The sequence below is a fragment of the Delphinus delphis genome, chromosome 11 (assembly GCF_949987515.2).
Source record: "Delphinus delphis chromosome 11, mDelDel1.2, whole genome shotgun sequence".
NCBI lineage: Eukaryota > Metazoa > Chordata > Mammalia > Artiodactyla > Delphinidae > Delphinus > Delphinus delphis.
Genome location: NC_082693.1, coordinates 26,827,463 through 26,846,817, shown reverse-complemented (window position 1 = coordinate 26,846,817; position 19,355 = coordinate 26,827,463). Strand labels below are relative to the sequence as shown.

Genomic DNA, 19,355 nt, shown 5'->3' with positions numbered 1-19,355 from the left:
TTAAGCCAGGCAAAGAAGTTTAAATTAGTGGTTCTTAAAGTGTGGTCTCTACCTGCTGTGAACTTGTTAGAAATGCAAATTCTTGGGTTCCACCTAGTACACTGAATCAGAATTTTAGGGGGCCCAAGACTAGTGTTTTTGTTTTTGTTTCTTTTTCTTTTTTCTTTTTCGGTACGTGGGCCTCTCACTGTTGCGGCCTCTCCCGTTGTGGAGAACAGGCTCCGGACGCGCAGGCTCAGCAGCCATGGCTTACGGGCCCAGCCGCTCCGTGGCATGTGGGATCATCCCGGACCAGGGCATGAACCCGTGTCCCCTGCATCGGCAGGCGGACTCTCAACCACTGCGCCACCAGGGAAGCCCCAAGACTAGTGTTTTGATGAGTTCTCTAGGTGATTCTGGTGCTCACTAAAATTTGAGAACTGATCTGAATGAAGGGCTTCTCAGCATTTTGTTTCCTTTGTGGCCTCAGTTTATTCCTAACTTGCATCCTCATTCTTAATAATCAACTCCTGCCACTTATCATAAATCTACTCATTGGAAACTGCACTCAAGCATGGCGTATGTAAGTGAGGATGTTCCATCAATCTCCACTGTCTTGCCCCAAGAGGAAAACATCTGTGGTACCCTTTCCTGAACCTTTGCTATTCTTTCCTCAGCTGCAACTGCCGCGCACAGTGGGGCTGTGTAGCTTTCAGAGGATCCATCAAGACTGCTTGACTCATTGATTGCAGTCCTTATACACAAACCACCTGCATGTGGGTGCCCATGGCCCTCAGGTTGCCCATATCACAGCCTCTCTGCCAACTTGCCACGTGAACCTGCTGCCCATGGCTGCTGAGGTCTCTGCCTGTGGATGTTCTGGGCTTTGCTTAATCCAAGAAGGTGGCCTATGGCACTATATGACCTTGAGTCCACTTGGAGGAGGAGGTCTGGTACTCCAAAGGATAAGCAAGTGATGGTGAAGACCCAGCACATACAGATGCATCAAATGAAGAACTGGAGATGGGCTCTGTTTTTTAACAATCATTTGCAGTGGAGGGAAATGAGGCAGGGCATCCTGAAAACTCTCATGTTCTTTTTGGTACCCAACACTAAATTCCCCTTGGTTGGCTCCTTTCTTTGTCTCCAGAGTCATATTTCTATATCTGGGGCATGTGCAAAGACAATGAACTAGGTAAAGCAGAAACCTTACTGTCAATATTCACTGAGTTCATGGTAATATGGACACAGGCAAATGTAAATTATTGATTAAATTCCAGTAAATTTTGGACAACTTATATGTTATAATAATGAAACTTTATTTCTAATATGTCACTAATGTCGAGAGAAAGGTATCAGTGGATTACTTTGGTTATATTTCACAATATCAAACAATTTTTTCATCTGACCTTTTTCTATTATCAAAATGCTCAGTTAGGGACTTCCCTGGTGGCACAATGGTTAAGAGTCCATCTGCCGATGCAGGGGACATAGGTTCGATCTCTGGTCTGGGAAGATCCCACATGCCACGGAGCAACTAAGCCCATGCGCCACAACTAATGAGCCTGAGCTCTAGAGCCCGCGAGCCACAACTATTGAGCCCATGAGCCACAATTACTGAAGCCCGCGTGCCTAGAGGCCATGCTCCGCAACAAGAGAAGCCACCGCAATGAGAAGCCCGCGCCCCACAACGAAGAGTAGCCCCCGCTCGCTGCAACTAGAGAAAGCCTGCGTGCAGCAACAAGACCCAACGCAGGCAAAAATAAATTTAAAAAAAAAACAAAAAAAAACCGCTCAGTTAATGAGCCCACTTGGTAGTGGACCCGGTATTTGTTTGTCAACCTCCACTGCACTGGTGTAGGAATCAGAGGAAATCTGCACCTCTTCTATAGCTTTCTTAATCAAAAACTGGAGTGAACGACTTAATATGAAGTTTTCAAAAATGCTCTTAAAAGGGTTTGGTGGATGAAGCTGCTTTTGGCTATTTCTGTCCCCAACATTACCTCCTTCCTCCAGCACAGAATGACTCTGCCACTCTGAAACCATCTGGCATATGACGCTGCTACGTGAAAAGCTGAAGGGAAAGAGTGAGTCCAGGGAGGGCCTGGGGACTGAAGAAGGCTCCTAACCTGATTCATACCAGCTATAATTTGCTGCTTGTCTACAGCCAGAAGAAGAGTTTATGGTTCTGCATCACCAGACTCTAAGACCCCTCAGAACACTCCCCCAGGATCTCTCTCCCCAGTGAGGAGAGTCTAACACCACATTCATTTTGAATTAGTGCTGACACCGAGCATAACAGCCAACTGTTCCTCTCCACATTGTATTGAAACAGGTAAAAGGGAGGAAGTGACCTTAGGGTCACTGTATTTTTTAAACACCTCGCAGAAATAGCAAGGCCAATTCCTAAGTACTCAATAAATAGACTTTAATTCTTAACAAACAATAAGAGAGAGAAAAGCTCATCTCAGAACAAGCTGTCATTTCACCAAAAAAGCAGAAAAATTGCTAGCATTGGCATCAAGTGCTTCTTGTTTAATACAGCTCCTCTGATTAGAGAAAAAGTTTTATTCCTCCCTCCTAGGAAGAATTTCATCTTAGTTCTCTCTCCCACAGCTCTCTCAAAGGGAATATGTTTGTTGTTTGTTTACCTCCTTCAGATCCTGCATGACGGCTGTGAGCCTCTCATTTTCTGCCTGCACGTTGGCCACCACAGCCCGGCTCTGTTTCAGTTCATTCTGCATCTCCAAGATCTTCCCCAGATAGTAAGCTTCCTTCGATGCCGACTCCTGCAGAAGTGTTTCCTCCCGAGTCTCTCCATCCTCAGCAACCTTACGGTGGATAGAGAAGGACTGCCCAAATGCCTGCAGAGGATTTGGAAAGAAAAAGAGCACACAGTGAAATGCACCACTGCACTATTCAACAGACTTGGGAACATGATTTGTTTTACTTTGTGTAAAAGAAAAGGTATTCTGCAAGACTTCCAGAAGCAAAAAGTACATAGTTCATCTAACAGGCTAGCAGCTCTCATTGACACTTGAAATAATTCAAATTCAATTGAGAAAGAAAAATTTTAACTATTTTGCTAATATATATATATATATATAAAACAGGTTAAAACTTGAAAAACATTGCTGCTTGTTTTATGTTACCATTTTTTAGACAAATCTTTTTAAGGAATAGACAGTTCAGTGCTAATGAGACCTTCAAAATTCATATTCTCATTTTCATTCCAGAAAAAATCCCAAAAGAAATTTTCAAGAAAGAAAATAGTTTCATTAGCTTTCTAATACATTAGTGGTAAGAATATACCAATTATGAACAATGCCCTTAAGAGAGAAAAATCACCAAACAGCTTTCAAACTGCCCGGTACCACAAAAAGACATTCAAATGCAACCAATGTATAAGAAAACATATCTGTGGAAAAAGAGATACGGAAAAATAAGCCAGAAAGTAATGAAATTGGTAAGCTACGGGGGGTGAGTGGGAATGGGGTAGAAAGAATGAGGGAATGAAACACTATACAAGGGATCACATTTCATAGGAGTCACACTTTTCTGAGAATGCCTTTTCATATCGCTCTGACTCTTAAAACTACAGTAAGGTTTCACATACCTCCCAAATAAATAATAATGAAAATCAGCCTCTATGTGTCCAGGTACCCAAATGGAACACAAATAGTAACAAATGAATCCAGCTGTACCGCAAATGAAGAACAGGACCACACTGAAAGGTTGAGAAGAAAAGATCTAAACTGATTGGGGAAATCAGTATTTTTGCTATACACAGTAAAGCTAAAAACAAAAAGAACTGTACCCAAACACTATAGTATAGTTAGTAAATTTGTTTCTCACAGGGATTATGGAATCACAATTCTGAAACTTCTTTACATGTACACTAGGGCTGAGGAAATAAGTAAATATATTATGGATAATGAAAGACAGGTTTCTCCCTCTTGGAGAAAGGCATTACAAATAAGGAAAGGGAGAAGTCTAGAAGGAAACTAGTGGTACTGGGTTGTAATTAGAATTATCAGGATAGTCTTTAATAGGGAGATAGGTCGATAGATGGAGAGAGAAAGGTGCTTGTGTGTGTGTGTGTGTGTGTGTGTGTGTGTGTGTGTGTGCATACAGATTTCCTAGCTCTGTCAGCAAACCCTGCAGCCAAATTTTGTTTCTAAATATCAATCTCCAGTTAAAAGAACTAGGGCTCTTGGAAGAAATGATGGAGTCTCTCACTGGAGCAAAATGAACTTGGTGCATCATGTGGTGCCAAAGAGTAAGTAACAAAATGCTTTTAAAAAAATGATGTGGGGCTTCCCTGGTGGCGCAGTGGTTGAGAGTCCGCCTGCCGATGCAGGGGACACGGGTTCATGTCCCGGTCCGGGAGGATCCCACATGCTGCGGAGCGGCTGGGCCCGTGAGCCATGGCCACTGAGCCTGCGCATCCGGAGCCTGTGCTCCTCAACGGGAGAGGCCACAACAGTGAGAGGCCCGCATACCGCAAAAAAAAAAAAAAAAAAAAAAAATGAGAGCCTACATGAAGGGGCTCCCAAGGGCTAAATATGGGATAATTTGGTGAAACAAAATAGTTATAGTAATGAATTATAATCCATAGAATAAAATAAATATTCATGAGCCCACATTAATATAATAACTGAATAAATAAGAGAAGGAATAGCTCTTCTTTACAGTAGGATTCAAATCATTTAATTCTAATAGAAATCAAATACATCAGCATTACTTGACATCAGCATATTACTTGGCAAACACCAAGTAATAATAGTTGCAGGTAAAGATTATCAGTGGAATATAAAATAATAGGCAAAAACTATGACGAGAAACAGGATATTTGCATAGTCTTAAAGCATGTTCTCCCAAGATATTTATTAATTCCAATGGGAAAAATAGTAACTGATCAGTGGAGTACCCTGGCAGACCTTAACTAAGTGACCAAAAGTTAGCTCAGCAGCAACAAGAAATACTAACATCGTGTACCCTCTGGTATAACACACTGAGGGGAGAACAGAGTCACTTCTGTGGTATTTCTGCCAAAAATGAGTAGGCCAATTCTTACTATAAGAAAACATCAAGGAAACCCAAACGGGAACATTCTACAAAATTATTGGCCAGGACTCTTCGAAAGTATTAAGGTCAGGAGAAATAGAGGAAGACTCCTCCAGACTAGATGAGACTAAGAAAATATGACAATTAAATGCAGAATGGGATCCTGGATTGGACCCTGACCTGAAAAAAAGACTTTAGGACAATTGGCAAAACTGAAATACATTCTTTTTTTTCTTTTTTGTTTTAAGCAGAGGTCTTCTTAGAAGCCCATATGATTTAAGCTTATTTTTTAATTTATTTATGGCTGTGTTGGGTCTTCGTTTCTGTGCGAGGGCTTTCTCTAGTTGTGGTAAGCAAGGGCCACTCTTCATCGCGGTGTGCGGGCCTCTCACTATCGCGGCCTCTCTTGTTGCGGAGCACAGGCTCCGGATGCGCAGGCTCAGTAGTTGTGGCTCACAGGCCTAGTTGCTCTGCGGCATGTGGGATCTTCCCGGACCAGGGCTCGAACCCATGTCCCCTGCATTGGCAGGCAGATTTCTCAACCACTGCGCCACCAGGGAAGCCCCCTTCTTTTTTTTTTTTTTTTTTTTTGATGTGGACCATTTTTAAAGTCTTTATTGAATTTGTTACAATATGGCTCCCTGCATTGGAAGGCGAAGTCTTAACCACTGGACCACCAGGGAAGTCCCGAAATACATTCTTTATATCGGATAATAATATTGTAGCAATGTCAGTTTCTGGTTTCCATAACTGTACTATGGTTATGTAAGATGTTAACATCTGGGGAAGCTGTGTAAAGGGTACATGAAATTCAGTGTAGTATTTTTGCAACTTTTTCTATGTCTAGAGTTATTTCAAAATAAAAAGCTAGGTAAATAAATGTAGTCTTTGCCCTCAAGAATTTGATAGGTTTGATAAAATACTGGCACATACAGTTATAAAGAACATGTGTACTTGAACACCAAAGGGTCACTATTCAATTAGAAGTGCTATGGCTTTATGATGTGATATACATTTTAAAATTTTAACTGTCATAAAATGATGCTTCTGGACTATGTACAGGTCATAAAGAAACAAGGCTGGAATTAACCTCTGAAACTCAGTTTCACATTTGTTACAAACTTGAAGGCAGAAAAGGTTTGGGTTAATCATTAAAAGGGACATCATAAAGTTATGATTTAGTGATTTTAAAGACAATCTGGTATTCATCTCCAAATTATACTACAGAAACAGAAAATTAAAAAATAACCTGCAAGCCTATGTCTCAATAAACTATCTTCCTTAGAATCTCTACATGGATCAAAATCAACAGATGATTCCTAAACATCAACTGAGAAAGAAATATTTCAGTATTGATGTTCATCTATTCAGAGCAGAATACTCTTGGTGTTTGGCTTGCTCAGTCTCAGGACAGAAAGAAATTCTTATTTGAGTAGCCAAGCTTCTACATGTGATAATAAGCATATAGATTTATGAACAGATGAAAAATTGTCTTTGGAAGTGATGTTTACCTTGCTTTTCTATCAGTGATGATCAGATTCTGTGAGGTCAATTCTGAATTCATTACCCATTAAAAAATCTTTGGAGGGGAGACATCTGGCAGCACATCTCCCCACGGTGACCTGGTTACGTCTTCAGTAGACCCTCACACTGGCAAAGGAACCCTGACTATCATACTTAAGTATTGGTAAAATTTCAAATTAGCATGAACTGTGTGTCAAGCACGTCAACTTGCTTCTTTTTCACAACTACTTTCCCACATCTATGTAACAGAAAACTTTCACAGGGCCATTTTCTTAACTCTGCCTAAGTAAGATCAACAGACTTAGGCAACCTATGGTTCTCACATTATTCTCAGCACACAGGCAATGCTCTCTTGGTGGCTAAAACAACCCCTAATGTCTTAATAGCAAGTGAATTTATCTTTCCACCCTTGATGTAAAGTTTTAAGAATTGTACTCTGGATCCTGCACCAAAGGAAATAAAAAATTTTAGATATATACACAGAATAGATCTTCAAAGTAGAGTCAAGAATTGAAATTGAAAATATAAACATTTTGATGAATCCTTAATTCATATTTATTGTAGCTCAGAAAACTTAACTGAACATGGGGGTTTCCAAAGTTAGTCATTATTATTATTTTGTTTGTTTGTTTTTTGCGGTACACGGGCCTCTCACCATTGCGGCCTCTCCCGTTGCAGAGCACAGGCTCCGGACGTGCAGGCTCAGTGGTAATGGCTCCGCGTCATGTGGGATCTTCCCGGGCCAGGGCACGAACCCATGTCCCCTGCATCAGCAGGCGGACTCTCAACCACTGTGTCACCAGGGAGGCCCCTAGTCATTATTTTTATGAGGAACATGGCCCTTCACTGGACCTGATTTGAAAGTATGTAAGGTTATCCAAGGACATTTACCATGGTGCTTTTTTTTTTTTTTTTTTACTTGAAATAGAAAAATAATACCAATCCAGCACAGGCTACAGATGCCCCATGATCTGCATTTGCAAATACGCTGAGAACTAACACTACAGAAAATATCTGCATTTTAGAAAGGGAGGGTGAAGGAGAAAAAACTCCTTCTTTACTCAATTCCTAATTGTTGGTAACTGGAATGGGCATGACAGCCAACTGACAACTATCATTTGCCTAATTGTTGAAGCTGATTTACCAGACCTGTCTGGCTCTGCCGGGTACCTCCCTCCTCCACCACCATTCCAAGTATCTCCTAACAAAGCTGGACTCAAGAGACGAGAGACAATCTTTTCCAAGGCTATTGAAGCTGCACACTTGGCAGAAATCACAAAACTAGCTTTGCTGTCTATTTATAGGCAAACCTAGGGCAGTCATGCTTCTAGTTATATTTTGTTCAGATAGCAAATTCCTTTTAGGCACTGCAGTCATTTCATGAATAGTTTTATTTGAAATTAATTGAGGTAAACTGACATTTCTATACAATTTTAGAATGTATTATGATTTCTATCATGTGTGTAGCTATAATTGCACAATTATCATCTTTAATATAGTCCATCACAATGTATCACAGTTGCTTTCAGTCACACGCCAGTGTAAGTTCATTTAGCTATATAATAAGTACCTTGCTTTCTCATTCTACTCATAGGACTTTTTTTTTTTGTTTTACGGTACGTGGGCCTCTCACTGTTGTGGCCTCTCCCGTTGCGGAACACAGGCTCTGGATGCGCAGGCTCAGCGGCCATGGCTCACGGGCCTAGCTGCTCCTTGGCATGTGGGATCTTCCCGGACCGGGGCACGAACCCGTGTCCCCTGCATCGGCAGGCGGACTCTCAACCACTGCACCACCAGGGAAGCCCCGCAGGACTTTTAATCCCAAGAAAATTGGTATTTTTTTACCTTCATGTTCAGGAAAATATATTAACTGTTAAGTGGAATTTTCATGCTTATTATCCTTCACAATATGAAAGACAAAAGTTCGGCTAGTATATTTAATAATATCAAATTATCTTTAAAATATGATCCTTGGTTACAGAATCTTCATTCTTTCATCTTAAAAATTGTGACAACAGTATACTAGGTCACTCGAGGACATTAGACAAAACATTCTTCTTTGAAATACTAAAATTTATTCATTCGTTTGTTCATTCACTCAGTAAGTACTTACAGAGAACTGTAACAGGCGCTGCTTTAGACACTGAGGATTTAGCAATATTCTAGAAAAAAATCTCTGCCTTTGGGAGCATTCTAGTGGAACATAAATCAGTAAGCATGCAGCATAATGTTGGAAAAGTTCTAAAAAGAAAATGAAATCCAGAGTAAAAGTATAAAACAGCACTGCCCAATAGAACTTTCTGCGATGATGTATCTGTATTGTCCAGTACGGTAACCACTGTCCACGTGTGGCTAATGAGCTCTTGAAATGGGGCAATATGACCAAAGAATTAAATTTTTAATTTTATGTAATCTAATCAATGTTAATTGTCACATATCTAGTGGCCTCCATGTTGGACAGTGCAGGGATAGTCAGGCAGGTGTGGACAGAGGGAGCCTCATTTAGAGAGGACGATCAGAGAAGGGGGTGACCTTTGAGGAGAGACCCGAACAAAGGAGGAGGTGAGCCAGAACCTGGCCTTTCCCCAGAGGAGCAAAGCTAAACTGAAGTGTTGCTAAGCAAGAATTACAGCATAGCCACGGCGTGTCTTCAAAGACTTATCTGAGGCAGTTCCTTAAAGTCTCCACTATAGCACTAAGAGCTGAGTGCTCCAGGGAATATTTAGACATAATTTAACTTGGAGGAAGGAAAGGATTGTCAAACGGCCTATCACTAAAACCCATCCTCCCCAAGGAACTACTTTATCTTCTTTGAACATATAATAAAAATCATTTGACCAACTGTATTTCTGTTGCCTCAGCTGCCAGGAAATTCAGCGTTAAATGCTCTGTAGCAATGAACTAAAATAACTTAAGTTTCTGGTATAACTATCTCCTGTTTTCTCTACACTCTTGAGGTGTATTTACCCCCACTGTATTGGTTTCTTTTGTTTTAATCTGCTTCAAATACTTTTGGAGTAGAAAGGATATAAGTTATAATCCCATCAATGGTTTAAATGATGTTTAATTACCATTTGTTTTAAATTAAGTCTTAAGGAAAGTCCAAGTTAAAGAATGAAGTTTGAGAGTTTAAGAGGACTAAAAGCTCTACTAAGGATTCATTCTTATTCGGAGGAAAACAATGAGCCCAAAGGACCTCATAAAGCACACACACAAAAAATAGGAATAAACTAGCTAAACTTGTTTGAACTGGCTAAGAAACATTTCCCAAACCACTATATTCCAGCAGCAAAGTGTCTTAGCGGGTATGGTCCAATTAGAAAAGAAGGGATCATTGTAAGTGAGACAATCGAAAAGTAACCAGCTGGGAGAAATCCCTTTCCATGACTCACATGGCTCAAACCTTATTAGGAGCCATAAGGTTTCCCTGACAGAACGAAGCCTGATCCTTTAAAGGCACAGGTACTCATAAGAGGCAAAAGAGGTTAAAGACATTGGCTCCTGAGCTGGACCAACTCTGCCACTTACTCACTGTATGACAATGAAGAAGTTACTTAACATTCTGTGCCTCAGTGTTCTCATCTGTAAAATGAGGATAATAATTTCTATCTGATAGTGCTGTTGTGAGGATTAGAGAAAATCTGTGTATCACTTGGAGCAGTTCTTGGTACAAATACAGTAAGTTCACTGTAAGTATTGGCTATTAATTGTAGGAAAAAGGTGAGCTTTGGAATCAAATGTATTTGGGTTTAAATCTGCCTCCTCTGCAATCTTTGGCAAGGTTTTGAATTTCTATGTCTCAGTTACCAAATATGGAAAATGCATAATAATGTCTACCTTAAAAAAATAAAAACAGACTAGGTCTAAAAGGTAAGGATATCAGATAAGAGGTATAAATAAAATCCACAGTAAATGCTTATTAATATCGGTCCCCACCCTCTCTCCCCACCCAACACTGACAGGCTGCTGCGTCCCCGTGTGAAGGTTCTCCCAGGCCTGTGCATGACTCAGCAGGCCGTTCACCTCTTCATGGAGAGCAGCTTCCCACACATTTCTGAAATACTGAACTTCTTACCAGAAAGGGAACTCTGATGTATCATTTTTCTTATTAAGCCATTAAAAATGTAAAAAGACAAAACACAGAAATTTCTCAAGGCATAGGCCCTAAGGTTGATTTTATCAAAGAATTCCATTTTATCTTCTCTTGGTGAGAATTTTCAACTCTTTCTTTCTTAACTTCCCCCATTTTTTTTCTGGCTTTTTTAACCTAACTCCTACCCAGTTAATTCCATCCATCTGGGAAACATAGGTTATTTCATTACCAATTTTTGATTTTGATTTTTCATTCTGTAAACCATTTTTCATTTATCACAAAAATTAAAAACATGCATTTTTAGCTTGATGTGACTGACCATAGGTTTTTCTAAACATCTACCACATATCCTTAACTGATTTAATCATCATATTACAGGGCTACAAGGCATCATTCTAATAAATAACATACCATATTTTCTATACTTCTTAACTAAATATTCTATGATTGGTTTAATGCCCCTGATTTTTCCAAATGTAATACCTAATAGCCTATCATTCAAATATATATTTACTTAAAGCCTGGATTTTTTTCTATCCTTGATGGTTCATAATTGGTACCTTCCATCTTGCTTAACAAACTCCTTTTTCAACTCTTCAGAGATTTTTCTAAATTTTGTTGTTATATATTGAATATACACAAGAGAAAATTTATAACAAAGTATAAGCACAAAAAATAACATCAAAATGAATTTCTGTAGTTTAAGAAATAGACCATGACCCATTAGCCTCAAAAGCTTCTGTCTACCCATCCTATCTCCCTCACTGCACCCCAACCTCCCCAAGTAAGCGCTATCCTAAATTTTGTATTTACCATTTTCCTGCTTTTCTTTATAGTTTACCATATATGTATGAATTTGTAAATAACATTATTTAATATGGTTTATTTTTTAAATTTGTATAATGGAATCGTTCCATAGGCATTCTTTTGCAATTTGCTTTTTAAACTCAACTTTAAATTTCTACAATTTATCCATTTTGATTAGTGTAGCTATCGTTCATCTATTTTCATTGTTATAAAGTAGTCTTCTGAATAAATATATACCCCATTTTAATAATCCATTCTCCTAACAATGGATGATTAGATCCACTGCATCCAGTTTTTTGCACATCTCCCTGGCTAGTATTTCTCAAAATACATTTTGTGAAGAAACAGTTTTATATCCAATCCTTGGTGGACTAACACTTTTGCAAAATACAATAAAAATGGGTTACTGTAAGCATACGTCTACAACATGACCCAGCCATTTCATTCCATATAGATTTGTACACAAATGTTCACAGCTTTATTTGTAATAGTCAAAACTGAAAACAACTGAAATGTCCATCAACAGGTGAATAGATTAAAAAAAAAAAGTGGTATATTCATACAATGGAATACTACTCAGAAATAAAAAGGAATCTACTACTGTTACATGCAACATGGTTGAATCATAAAATAATTATGCTGAGCAAAATAATTCAGACAAGAGTACATACTGTAAGATTCCATTTATGTGAAATTCTAGACAATACAACTTATCTACAGTGACAGAAAGAAGATGAGTGGTTACCCAGGAGAGGGGGTGTGTGTGTGTGTGTGTGTGTGTGTGTGTGTGTGTGTGTGTGTCTGTGGGGAGCTTGAGGAAGCAGTATGGAGGCGAAAAAGGAAGGATTATGATGGGGCATAAAAACATTTTAGGCACTGATGGATAAGTTCATTATTTTGGTCATGATAATAATTTCACAAATTATACTTATGTCAAAATTCATCAAATTGTACACTTTAAATATGTGCAGTTTGTTGTATGTCAATTATATTTTAATAAAACCGTGTAAATAGTAAATTACTAGAAAAATATTAGAAGAAAAGCACAAAATATAAGCCCCAATGATTTTTAAAGACTTTTTTTAGAGCAGTTTTAGGTACACAGCAAAATTGAGAGAAAAGTACAGAGATTTCCCATATACTCCCTGCCCACACACATGCATAGCCTCCCCCAACAGAGAGGTGCTTTTGCTACAATTGATGAACCTACATTGACACATCATAATCACTCAAACTCCAGTTTACATTAGGGTTCACTCTTGGTGTGGTACATTCTGTGGATTTGGACATAGCCATAATGACATGTAGCTACCATTATAGTATCATATGGAGTAGTTTCACGGCCCTAAGAACTCTCTGTGCTCTACCTATTCATTCCCACCCTCCAATCCCCCTGCCAACTACTGACTTTTTCACGGTCTCCAGAACTTTGCCTCTTCCAAAATGTCATATAGGTGGAATCATACAGTATGGAGCCTTCTCAGATTGGCTTCTTTCATCTAGTAATATGCATTTAAGGTTCCTCCATGTCTTTTCTTGGCTTGATCTCTCACTTACTTTTAGCACTGAATAATATTCCATTGTCTGGATGTACCACAGTTTAGTTGTCCATTCACCTTATTGAAGGACATCCTTGGTTGCTTCCAAGTTTTGGCAGTTATGAACAAAGCTGCTATAAATATCCGTATGCAGGTTTTTGTGTGGATATATTTTCAACTCCTTTGGGTAAATGCCAAGGATCATGATTAATGGATCATATGGTAAGAGTATGTTTAGTTTTGTAAGACACCACCAAACTGTCTTCCAAAATAGCTTTAGCATTTTGCATTCCCACCAGCAAGGAACGAGAGTTCATGTTGCTCTGTATCCTTACCAGAATCCAATTATCCAATTTTTTATTATTAGATTTAACAGACAGAAAATTATATTTCAATAAATTTAACCAGAACAAACGTAACATAGGGGTAAAAAAGGATTACAAAAACTGTACCATTATTCACTGAACATGTGATTAATATAAACTACATCCTGACGAAGACCTGTAGGAAATAATGTGCAAACCAGTGCTGGTCTCCAGATACACTTTGAATAGCACTATCCTCAGTCACATGTGTAAGAGTTTCCCTAGCAGTGCTTCTCAGCTCTAGGGGCCATTAGAATCACCTGGGAAGTTTTTAAAAACAAAGACACACAGACTCCAACTCCAAATATTCTGAGTTAACTAATTTGGGACAGAGATTCTCAAACATTCTTGGTTCAAGATCCACTTGATGTCTCAAAACTTTTTTAATGGCATTCCTAGGACAAAAGAAATACCAAACAATTCCATTTTCTAAATAGTTAGTTCCAAACAACTTACTAAGTCTTTAAGTCCAAATGATGTATTAGCTGTCTGAAAAATTAATGTGCAAAAATTGAAAGAAAAAATATTTTAATTTCATTCTTAAATAACCACAATTACTTACGAATGGGATAGGTGCACCTGTTAGGCTCTGTACAACTTCTCAAACCCTGCCATTTTCATTTCCTGTTCCACATTGATTTTCCTATGGTTTCCTATCTGCTTTTTATTAGAGCAACCACTGAAAAATCTAGTTTTGTAAAATATTGCATAATAGAAAAGAATGGAGCAAGTCTAACAAGGAAACTGTGAACTGAACTATCTTGAGTTAGTAGTTCACACAGTGTCCAGCAGATGCCAAGTATCACAGTGTTCCCTCGAATATGCAAAATACCCCACGGTCCTCTGTGGGTTTGTGGTGGTGCCCCTGAGCACCTACGCATACAACTTGGTAACCACACGTCTGGGATAAGGCCTATTTCTGACATGCTCATTTTTAGATTCTAACATAAGGAAGGGTTGAGAACCACTGCCCTAAGGTGTGGGCCAGGAGCTGAATGACTAGGCTATAGATCACACACAGCTTCAACACTTCCTGACAAGACTGCAGGGTTCTCCAAAGTGGCTGACCTGATTCACACTGCCACCAACAGTGTCTAAGAGTTCCTGTTGTTCCACATTCTTACTTGACTTTTTGACTTTAAAGTTTTTCCCACTCTGGGGAGTGGGAAATAGTATCCTCTGGTGGTTTTAATTTGCATTTTCCTGATTATTAATGAAGCTAAGCATTTTCATATTTTTATTGACCATTCACATTTCTATTTCTGTATAATTTCTATTAAAGGCTTTTTTCATTTTTCTACAGAGTGCTTTTTACCCCCTTTAATAATTTGTCAGCTATATGCATGGCAAATATCTCCCCCTAGTATTTATGTCCTGATTTTTCACTCATTTTACAGTATCTTTTGATGAAGTGGGGTCTCACTGTCTGAAGGATGATTTCCTGTTTCCTCATGATTTGTCAGTTATATGTAAGTCAAATACTTTCTCCCAGTTCATGGCTTCTGCCTCTCCCAACTCTTTTAGTGATGTCTTTTCATGAAGTAATGTCCTTGATTTTAAGGTAGTCCAATGACCAATCTCTTGCTTTCTGGCTAGCACTTTTTGTGTCTCATGTAATACCCTTCTCTTCTCTAAAGTCGTAAAACTATTCTATATTTTCTCCCATAAGTGTAAACGTTTTGCCTTTCATGTTTATGTCTCTTAATCCACCTGAAATTGACTTCTGTGTATGAAATGAAGTCCAGATCTACTTTATTTTCTATATGAAGAATCAATTTCCCTGGCACCATTTAATGAACTGCCCGCCCCTCCTTTACATTGATGTCGAGTGCCAAGTTAGCCGTAAATCATACTGACATAACTGTGCCTGTTTCTAGGCTATCCCATAATGCTCCATTGATATTCATAAGGTATTGAGGTGAGGAACAGTCCCCTGAGAAAGAAGGGGTACCTTGCATCAACTAAACCTTATTCATTAAGTTATTTAAACCTTGAAATATCTGCATCAAACTGGATGCTGCTTCTAAAGTACACTAATGGCAATCTATTAAATGAAAACACCATACTTCCTAGAAAAGGAGCAAATCCATACTGATTTTGAAATTTAGTCAGTGAATACATAAAACCTAGGGTTTTTTCCTTTTTGTAAGTAATGTATGTGATTATTAAAGAGAATATAGTTAATACCAAAAAGCAGAAAAAGAAAAAAAATTACCCACTGCACCCCACCTCCACAATGTAGGCAAGTTCAGGACATCCAAATCTTTGCCCACCATTGCCTACCAGGCCCTTGAGGTCCTGAACACTTGTTCTGACTCATCAGGGTTTGGGCCTCAAGCTAGGATCTGGTCTTCTACCCTCATGAATTTGGCTCAACCAAAAGGAATGCATTTGCCCAGGCTGGCAGCCACCCATGTTCCCTCTCCCTTGGCCCTCCTGGTGTTCCGAGTTTTTCTTTTTTTGCCAGAGTGAGACATACCCTAAGAAATCTTGGGATCAAAAGTGTGGGACAGGGCTTCCCTGGTGGCACAGTGGTTAAGAATCCGCCTGCCAATGCAGGGGACACGGGTTCGAGCCCTGGTCCAGGAAGATATCACATGCCGTGGAGCAACTAAGCCCGTGCGCCACAGCTACTGAGCCTGTGCTCTAGAGCCCATGAGCCACAACTATTGAGCCTGTGTGCCACAACTACTGAAGCCCATGCGCCTAAAGCCCGTACTCTGCAAGAAGAGAAGCCACCGCAATGAGAAGCCCACACACCGCAACAAAGAGTAGCCCACACTCGCCACAACTAGAGAAAGCCCGCACACAGCAACGAAGACACAACACAGCCAAAAATAAATAAATAAATACATTTATTTAAAAAAAAAAAAGTGTGGGACAGCCACTGTCCCCCAGCTGTTGTTTTTGGTCAATCTTATTTCTGATTGTTCATCTTAGCCTCCTTTGGATAGGTTAGAAGCTAGTCTCTTACTACAACAGCCACCAAGCAAACTACAGAGACATTAAAATCAGCAAAAGGAAAAATATATGTGCTCAGCAAGCGATCTCAAAAGAGACTGTCAAGCAGAACATGTCTGTCCAGAAGCAAAACTCAAATGCACACATTTTATGAGTATAATAACCACAAAGAAATTCTTCAACATTTCTTATAGATTCTGGGTTTTTTTTTTTTTTTTTGATTCTGGTGTTTTGAACAAAACATGTATAAAATATAGGTAAATTGTTTTTCTGCATCTTGTCCAATGACTGTTTTTGCATTAAAATGTAGATAAAAGGCAATTACTTCTAAGTCATCATAAATTATATTCTGGGTTCGCAAGTATAACAACAATAAATTTCACATTCCTTTTCCCAATTAAAAATCAAACCTATCTCCAGTGAAAAAAAAATTTTTTTCTAACTTTCCCTCCCTTCCTTTCTTCCTTTCCACCAGCCTTCCTTCCAACAAACATTCATTGAGTGTCTATGCATTTAGGTACCAAATCTCTGGAATGTCAAGACCTCATTATACTGTATGAAGAAATCTGGTGGTTTTATTTTTATGCAAGTCTATCCCTTTAAAAGATGACTTGTGAAGGCATTCATACAATTCATCTCAAAAAAATGAACTGAAATCAGCTCAGGCAGTGACCTCACTACAATCCCCCTAGATAAGAGGGATCCCCAGGAAATTATTCCAGTTCAGGGCTCAGAAAAGGAAAGCCTTGTTTCAGAAGAAAGAACTGTAGAAAGAAGCTTTTCATTCAGGGAAAGGGTTATTTCACACTATTCCAGGAGAATAAGTACAGTAGGCTTTTTGAAACCTAAAGAATGTAATGTGGGAACATTTCTGATCTTGCAAAAAGCAGTATTGACCTGGACTTATCAATATGACCTGGATTTTCTTAAAACTTAGTTGTGACTAGGATGGAAGAGAAAAGATCAAGTGACTTTTATTTCTAATCAAGTAAGAAAAGAAAAACGTTTCTTGGACATGTTTCCTTTGCTCTGTACGTGGACACAGTTCTTATTGGTTACCAAAGTGAATGAAACATATGTTTTGAATGTGTCTTCTCCCCATGTAAAGCAATGTGATCTTTCACTTGAATTTTTAAAAATTGCGTCAGCCTATTAAAGACTCAAATATAAGACATGACACCATAAAACTCCAAGAAGAGGACACACAGGCAAAACATTCTCTGACATAAATCGTATCAATGTTTTCTTAGGTCAATCTCCTAAGGCAGTAGAAATAAAAGCAAAAATAACAAATGGGACATAATCCAACTTATAAGCTTTTGCACAGTAAAGGAAACCATAAACAAAGTGAAAAGTCAGCCTACAGACTGGGAGAAAATGGTTGCCAAGAATGCGACAGACAGATGTCGAAAACAAGATGGCGGAGTAGAAGGACGTGCTCTCACTCCCTCCTGTGAGAACACCAGAATCACAACTAGCTGCTGAACAATAATCAACAGGAAGACACTGGAACTCACCAAAAAAGATACTTCACATCCAAAGACAAAGGAGAAGCCACAATGAGACAGTAGGAGGGGCGCAATCACAGTAAAATCATATCCCATAACTGGTGGGTGTGTGACTCAGACTGGCGAACACTTATACCACAGAAGTCCACCCACTGGAGTGGAAGTTCTGAGCCCCATGCCAGGCTTCCCAACCTGGGGGTCCGGCAACGGGAGGAGGAATTCCTAGAGAATCAGACTTTGAAGCCTAGTGGGAATTGATTGCAGGACTTTGACAGGACTGGGGGAAACAGAGACTCCACTCTTGGAGGGCACATACAAAGTAGTGTGCACATCGGGACCCAGGGGAAGGAGCAGTGACCCCAGGGGAGACTGAACCAGACCTACCTGCTAGTGTTGGAGGGTCTCCTGCAGAGGCGAGGGGTGGCTCTGTTTCACCGCGGGGACAAGGAAACTGGCAGCAGAAGTTCTGGGAAGTACTCCTTGGCATGTGGCCTCCCAGAGTCTGTCATTAGCCCCACCAAAGAGCCCAGGTAGGCTCCAGTGTTGGGTTGCCTCAGGCCAAACAACCAACAGGGAGGGAACCCATCAACTGTTGTCCCACCCATCAACAGTCAACTGGATTAAAGTTTTACTGCCTCTGCCCACCAGAGGAATAGTCAGCTCTACCCACCACCAGTCCCTCCCATCAAGCCTCTTAGGTAGCCTCATCCACTATAGGGCAGACAGCAGAAGCAAGAAGAACTACAGTCCTGCAGCCTGTGGAATAAACACCAAATTCACAGAAAGATAGACAAGATGAAAAGGCAGAGGGCTATATACCACATGAAGGAACAAGATAAAATCCCAGAAAAACAATTAAATGAAGTGGAGATAGCCAACCTTCCAGAAAAAGAATTCAGAATAATGATAGTGAAGATGATCCAGGACCTCAGAAAAAGAATAGAAGCAAAGATTGAGAAGATGCAAGAAATGTTTAACAAAGACCTAGAAGAACTAAAAAACAAACCGAGATGAACAATACGATAACTGAAATGAAAACTACACTAGAAGGAATCAATAGCAGAAGAACGGATAAGTGACCTGGAAGACAGAACTGTGCAATTCACTGCTGCAGAACAGACTAAAGAAAAATGAATGAAAAGAAATGAAGACAGCCTAAGAGACCTCTGGGACAACATTAAATGCAACAACATTTGCATTATAGGGGTCCCAGAAGGAGAAGAGAGAGAGAAAGGACCCGAGAAAATATTTGAAGAAATTATATTCAAAAAATTCCCTAACATGGGAAAGGAAATAGCCACCCAAGTCCAGGAAGCACAGCCAGTCCCGTACAGGAAAAACCCAAGGAGAAACATGCCAAGACACATAGTAATCAAATTGGCAAAAATTAAAGACAAAGAAAAATTATTGAAAGCAGCAAGGGAAAAATGACAAATAACATACAAGGGAACTCCCATAAGGTTAACAGCTGATTTCTCAGCAGAAATTCTACAAGCCAGAAGGGAGAGGCATG

The 19,355-nt window shown here is 39.5% G+C and overlaps 1 protein-coding gene across 13 annotated transcripts in view; it reads right to left on the bottom strand.

Moving 5' to 3' along the window:
- BICD1 (BICD cargo adaptor 1) overlaps positions 1-19,355 on the bottom strand; it is a 207,959-nt gene that overhangs the window by 116,679 nt on the left and 71,925 nt on the right. For all 13 annotated transcript variants that reach the window (XM_060026145.1, XM_060026144.1, XM_060026150.1 and 10 more), the window contains exon 2: positions 2,631-2,843. In XM_060026145.1, the coding sequence (XP_059882128.1) occupies positions 2,631-2,843 (213 nt within the window). The remainder of the gene's footprint in view (positions 1-2,630; positions 2,844-19,355) is intronic.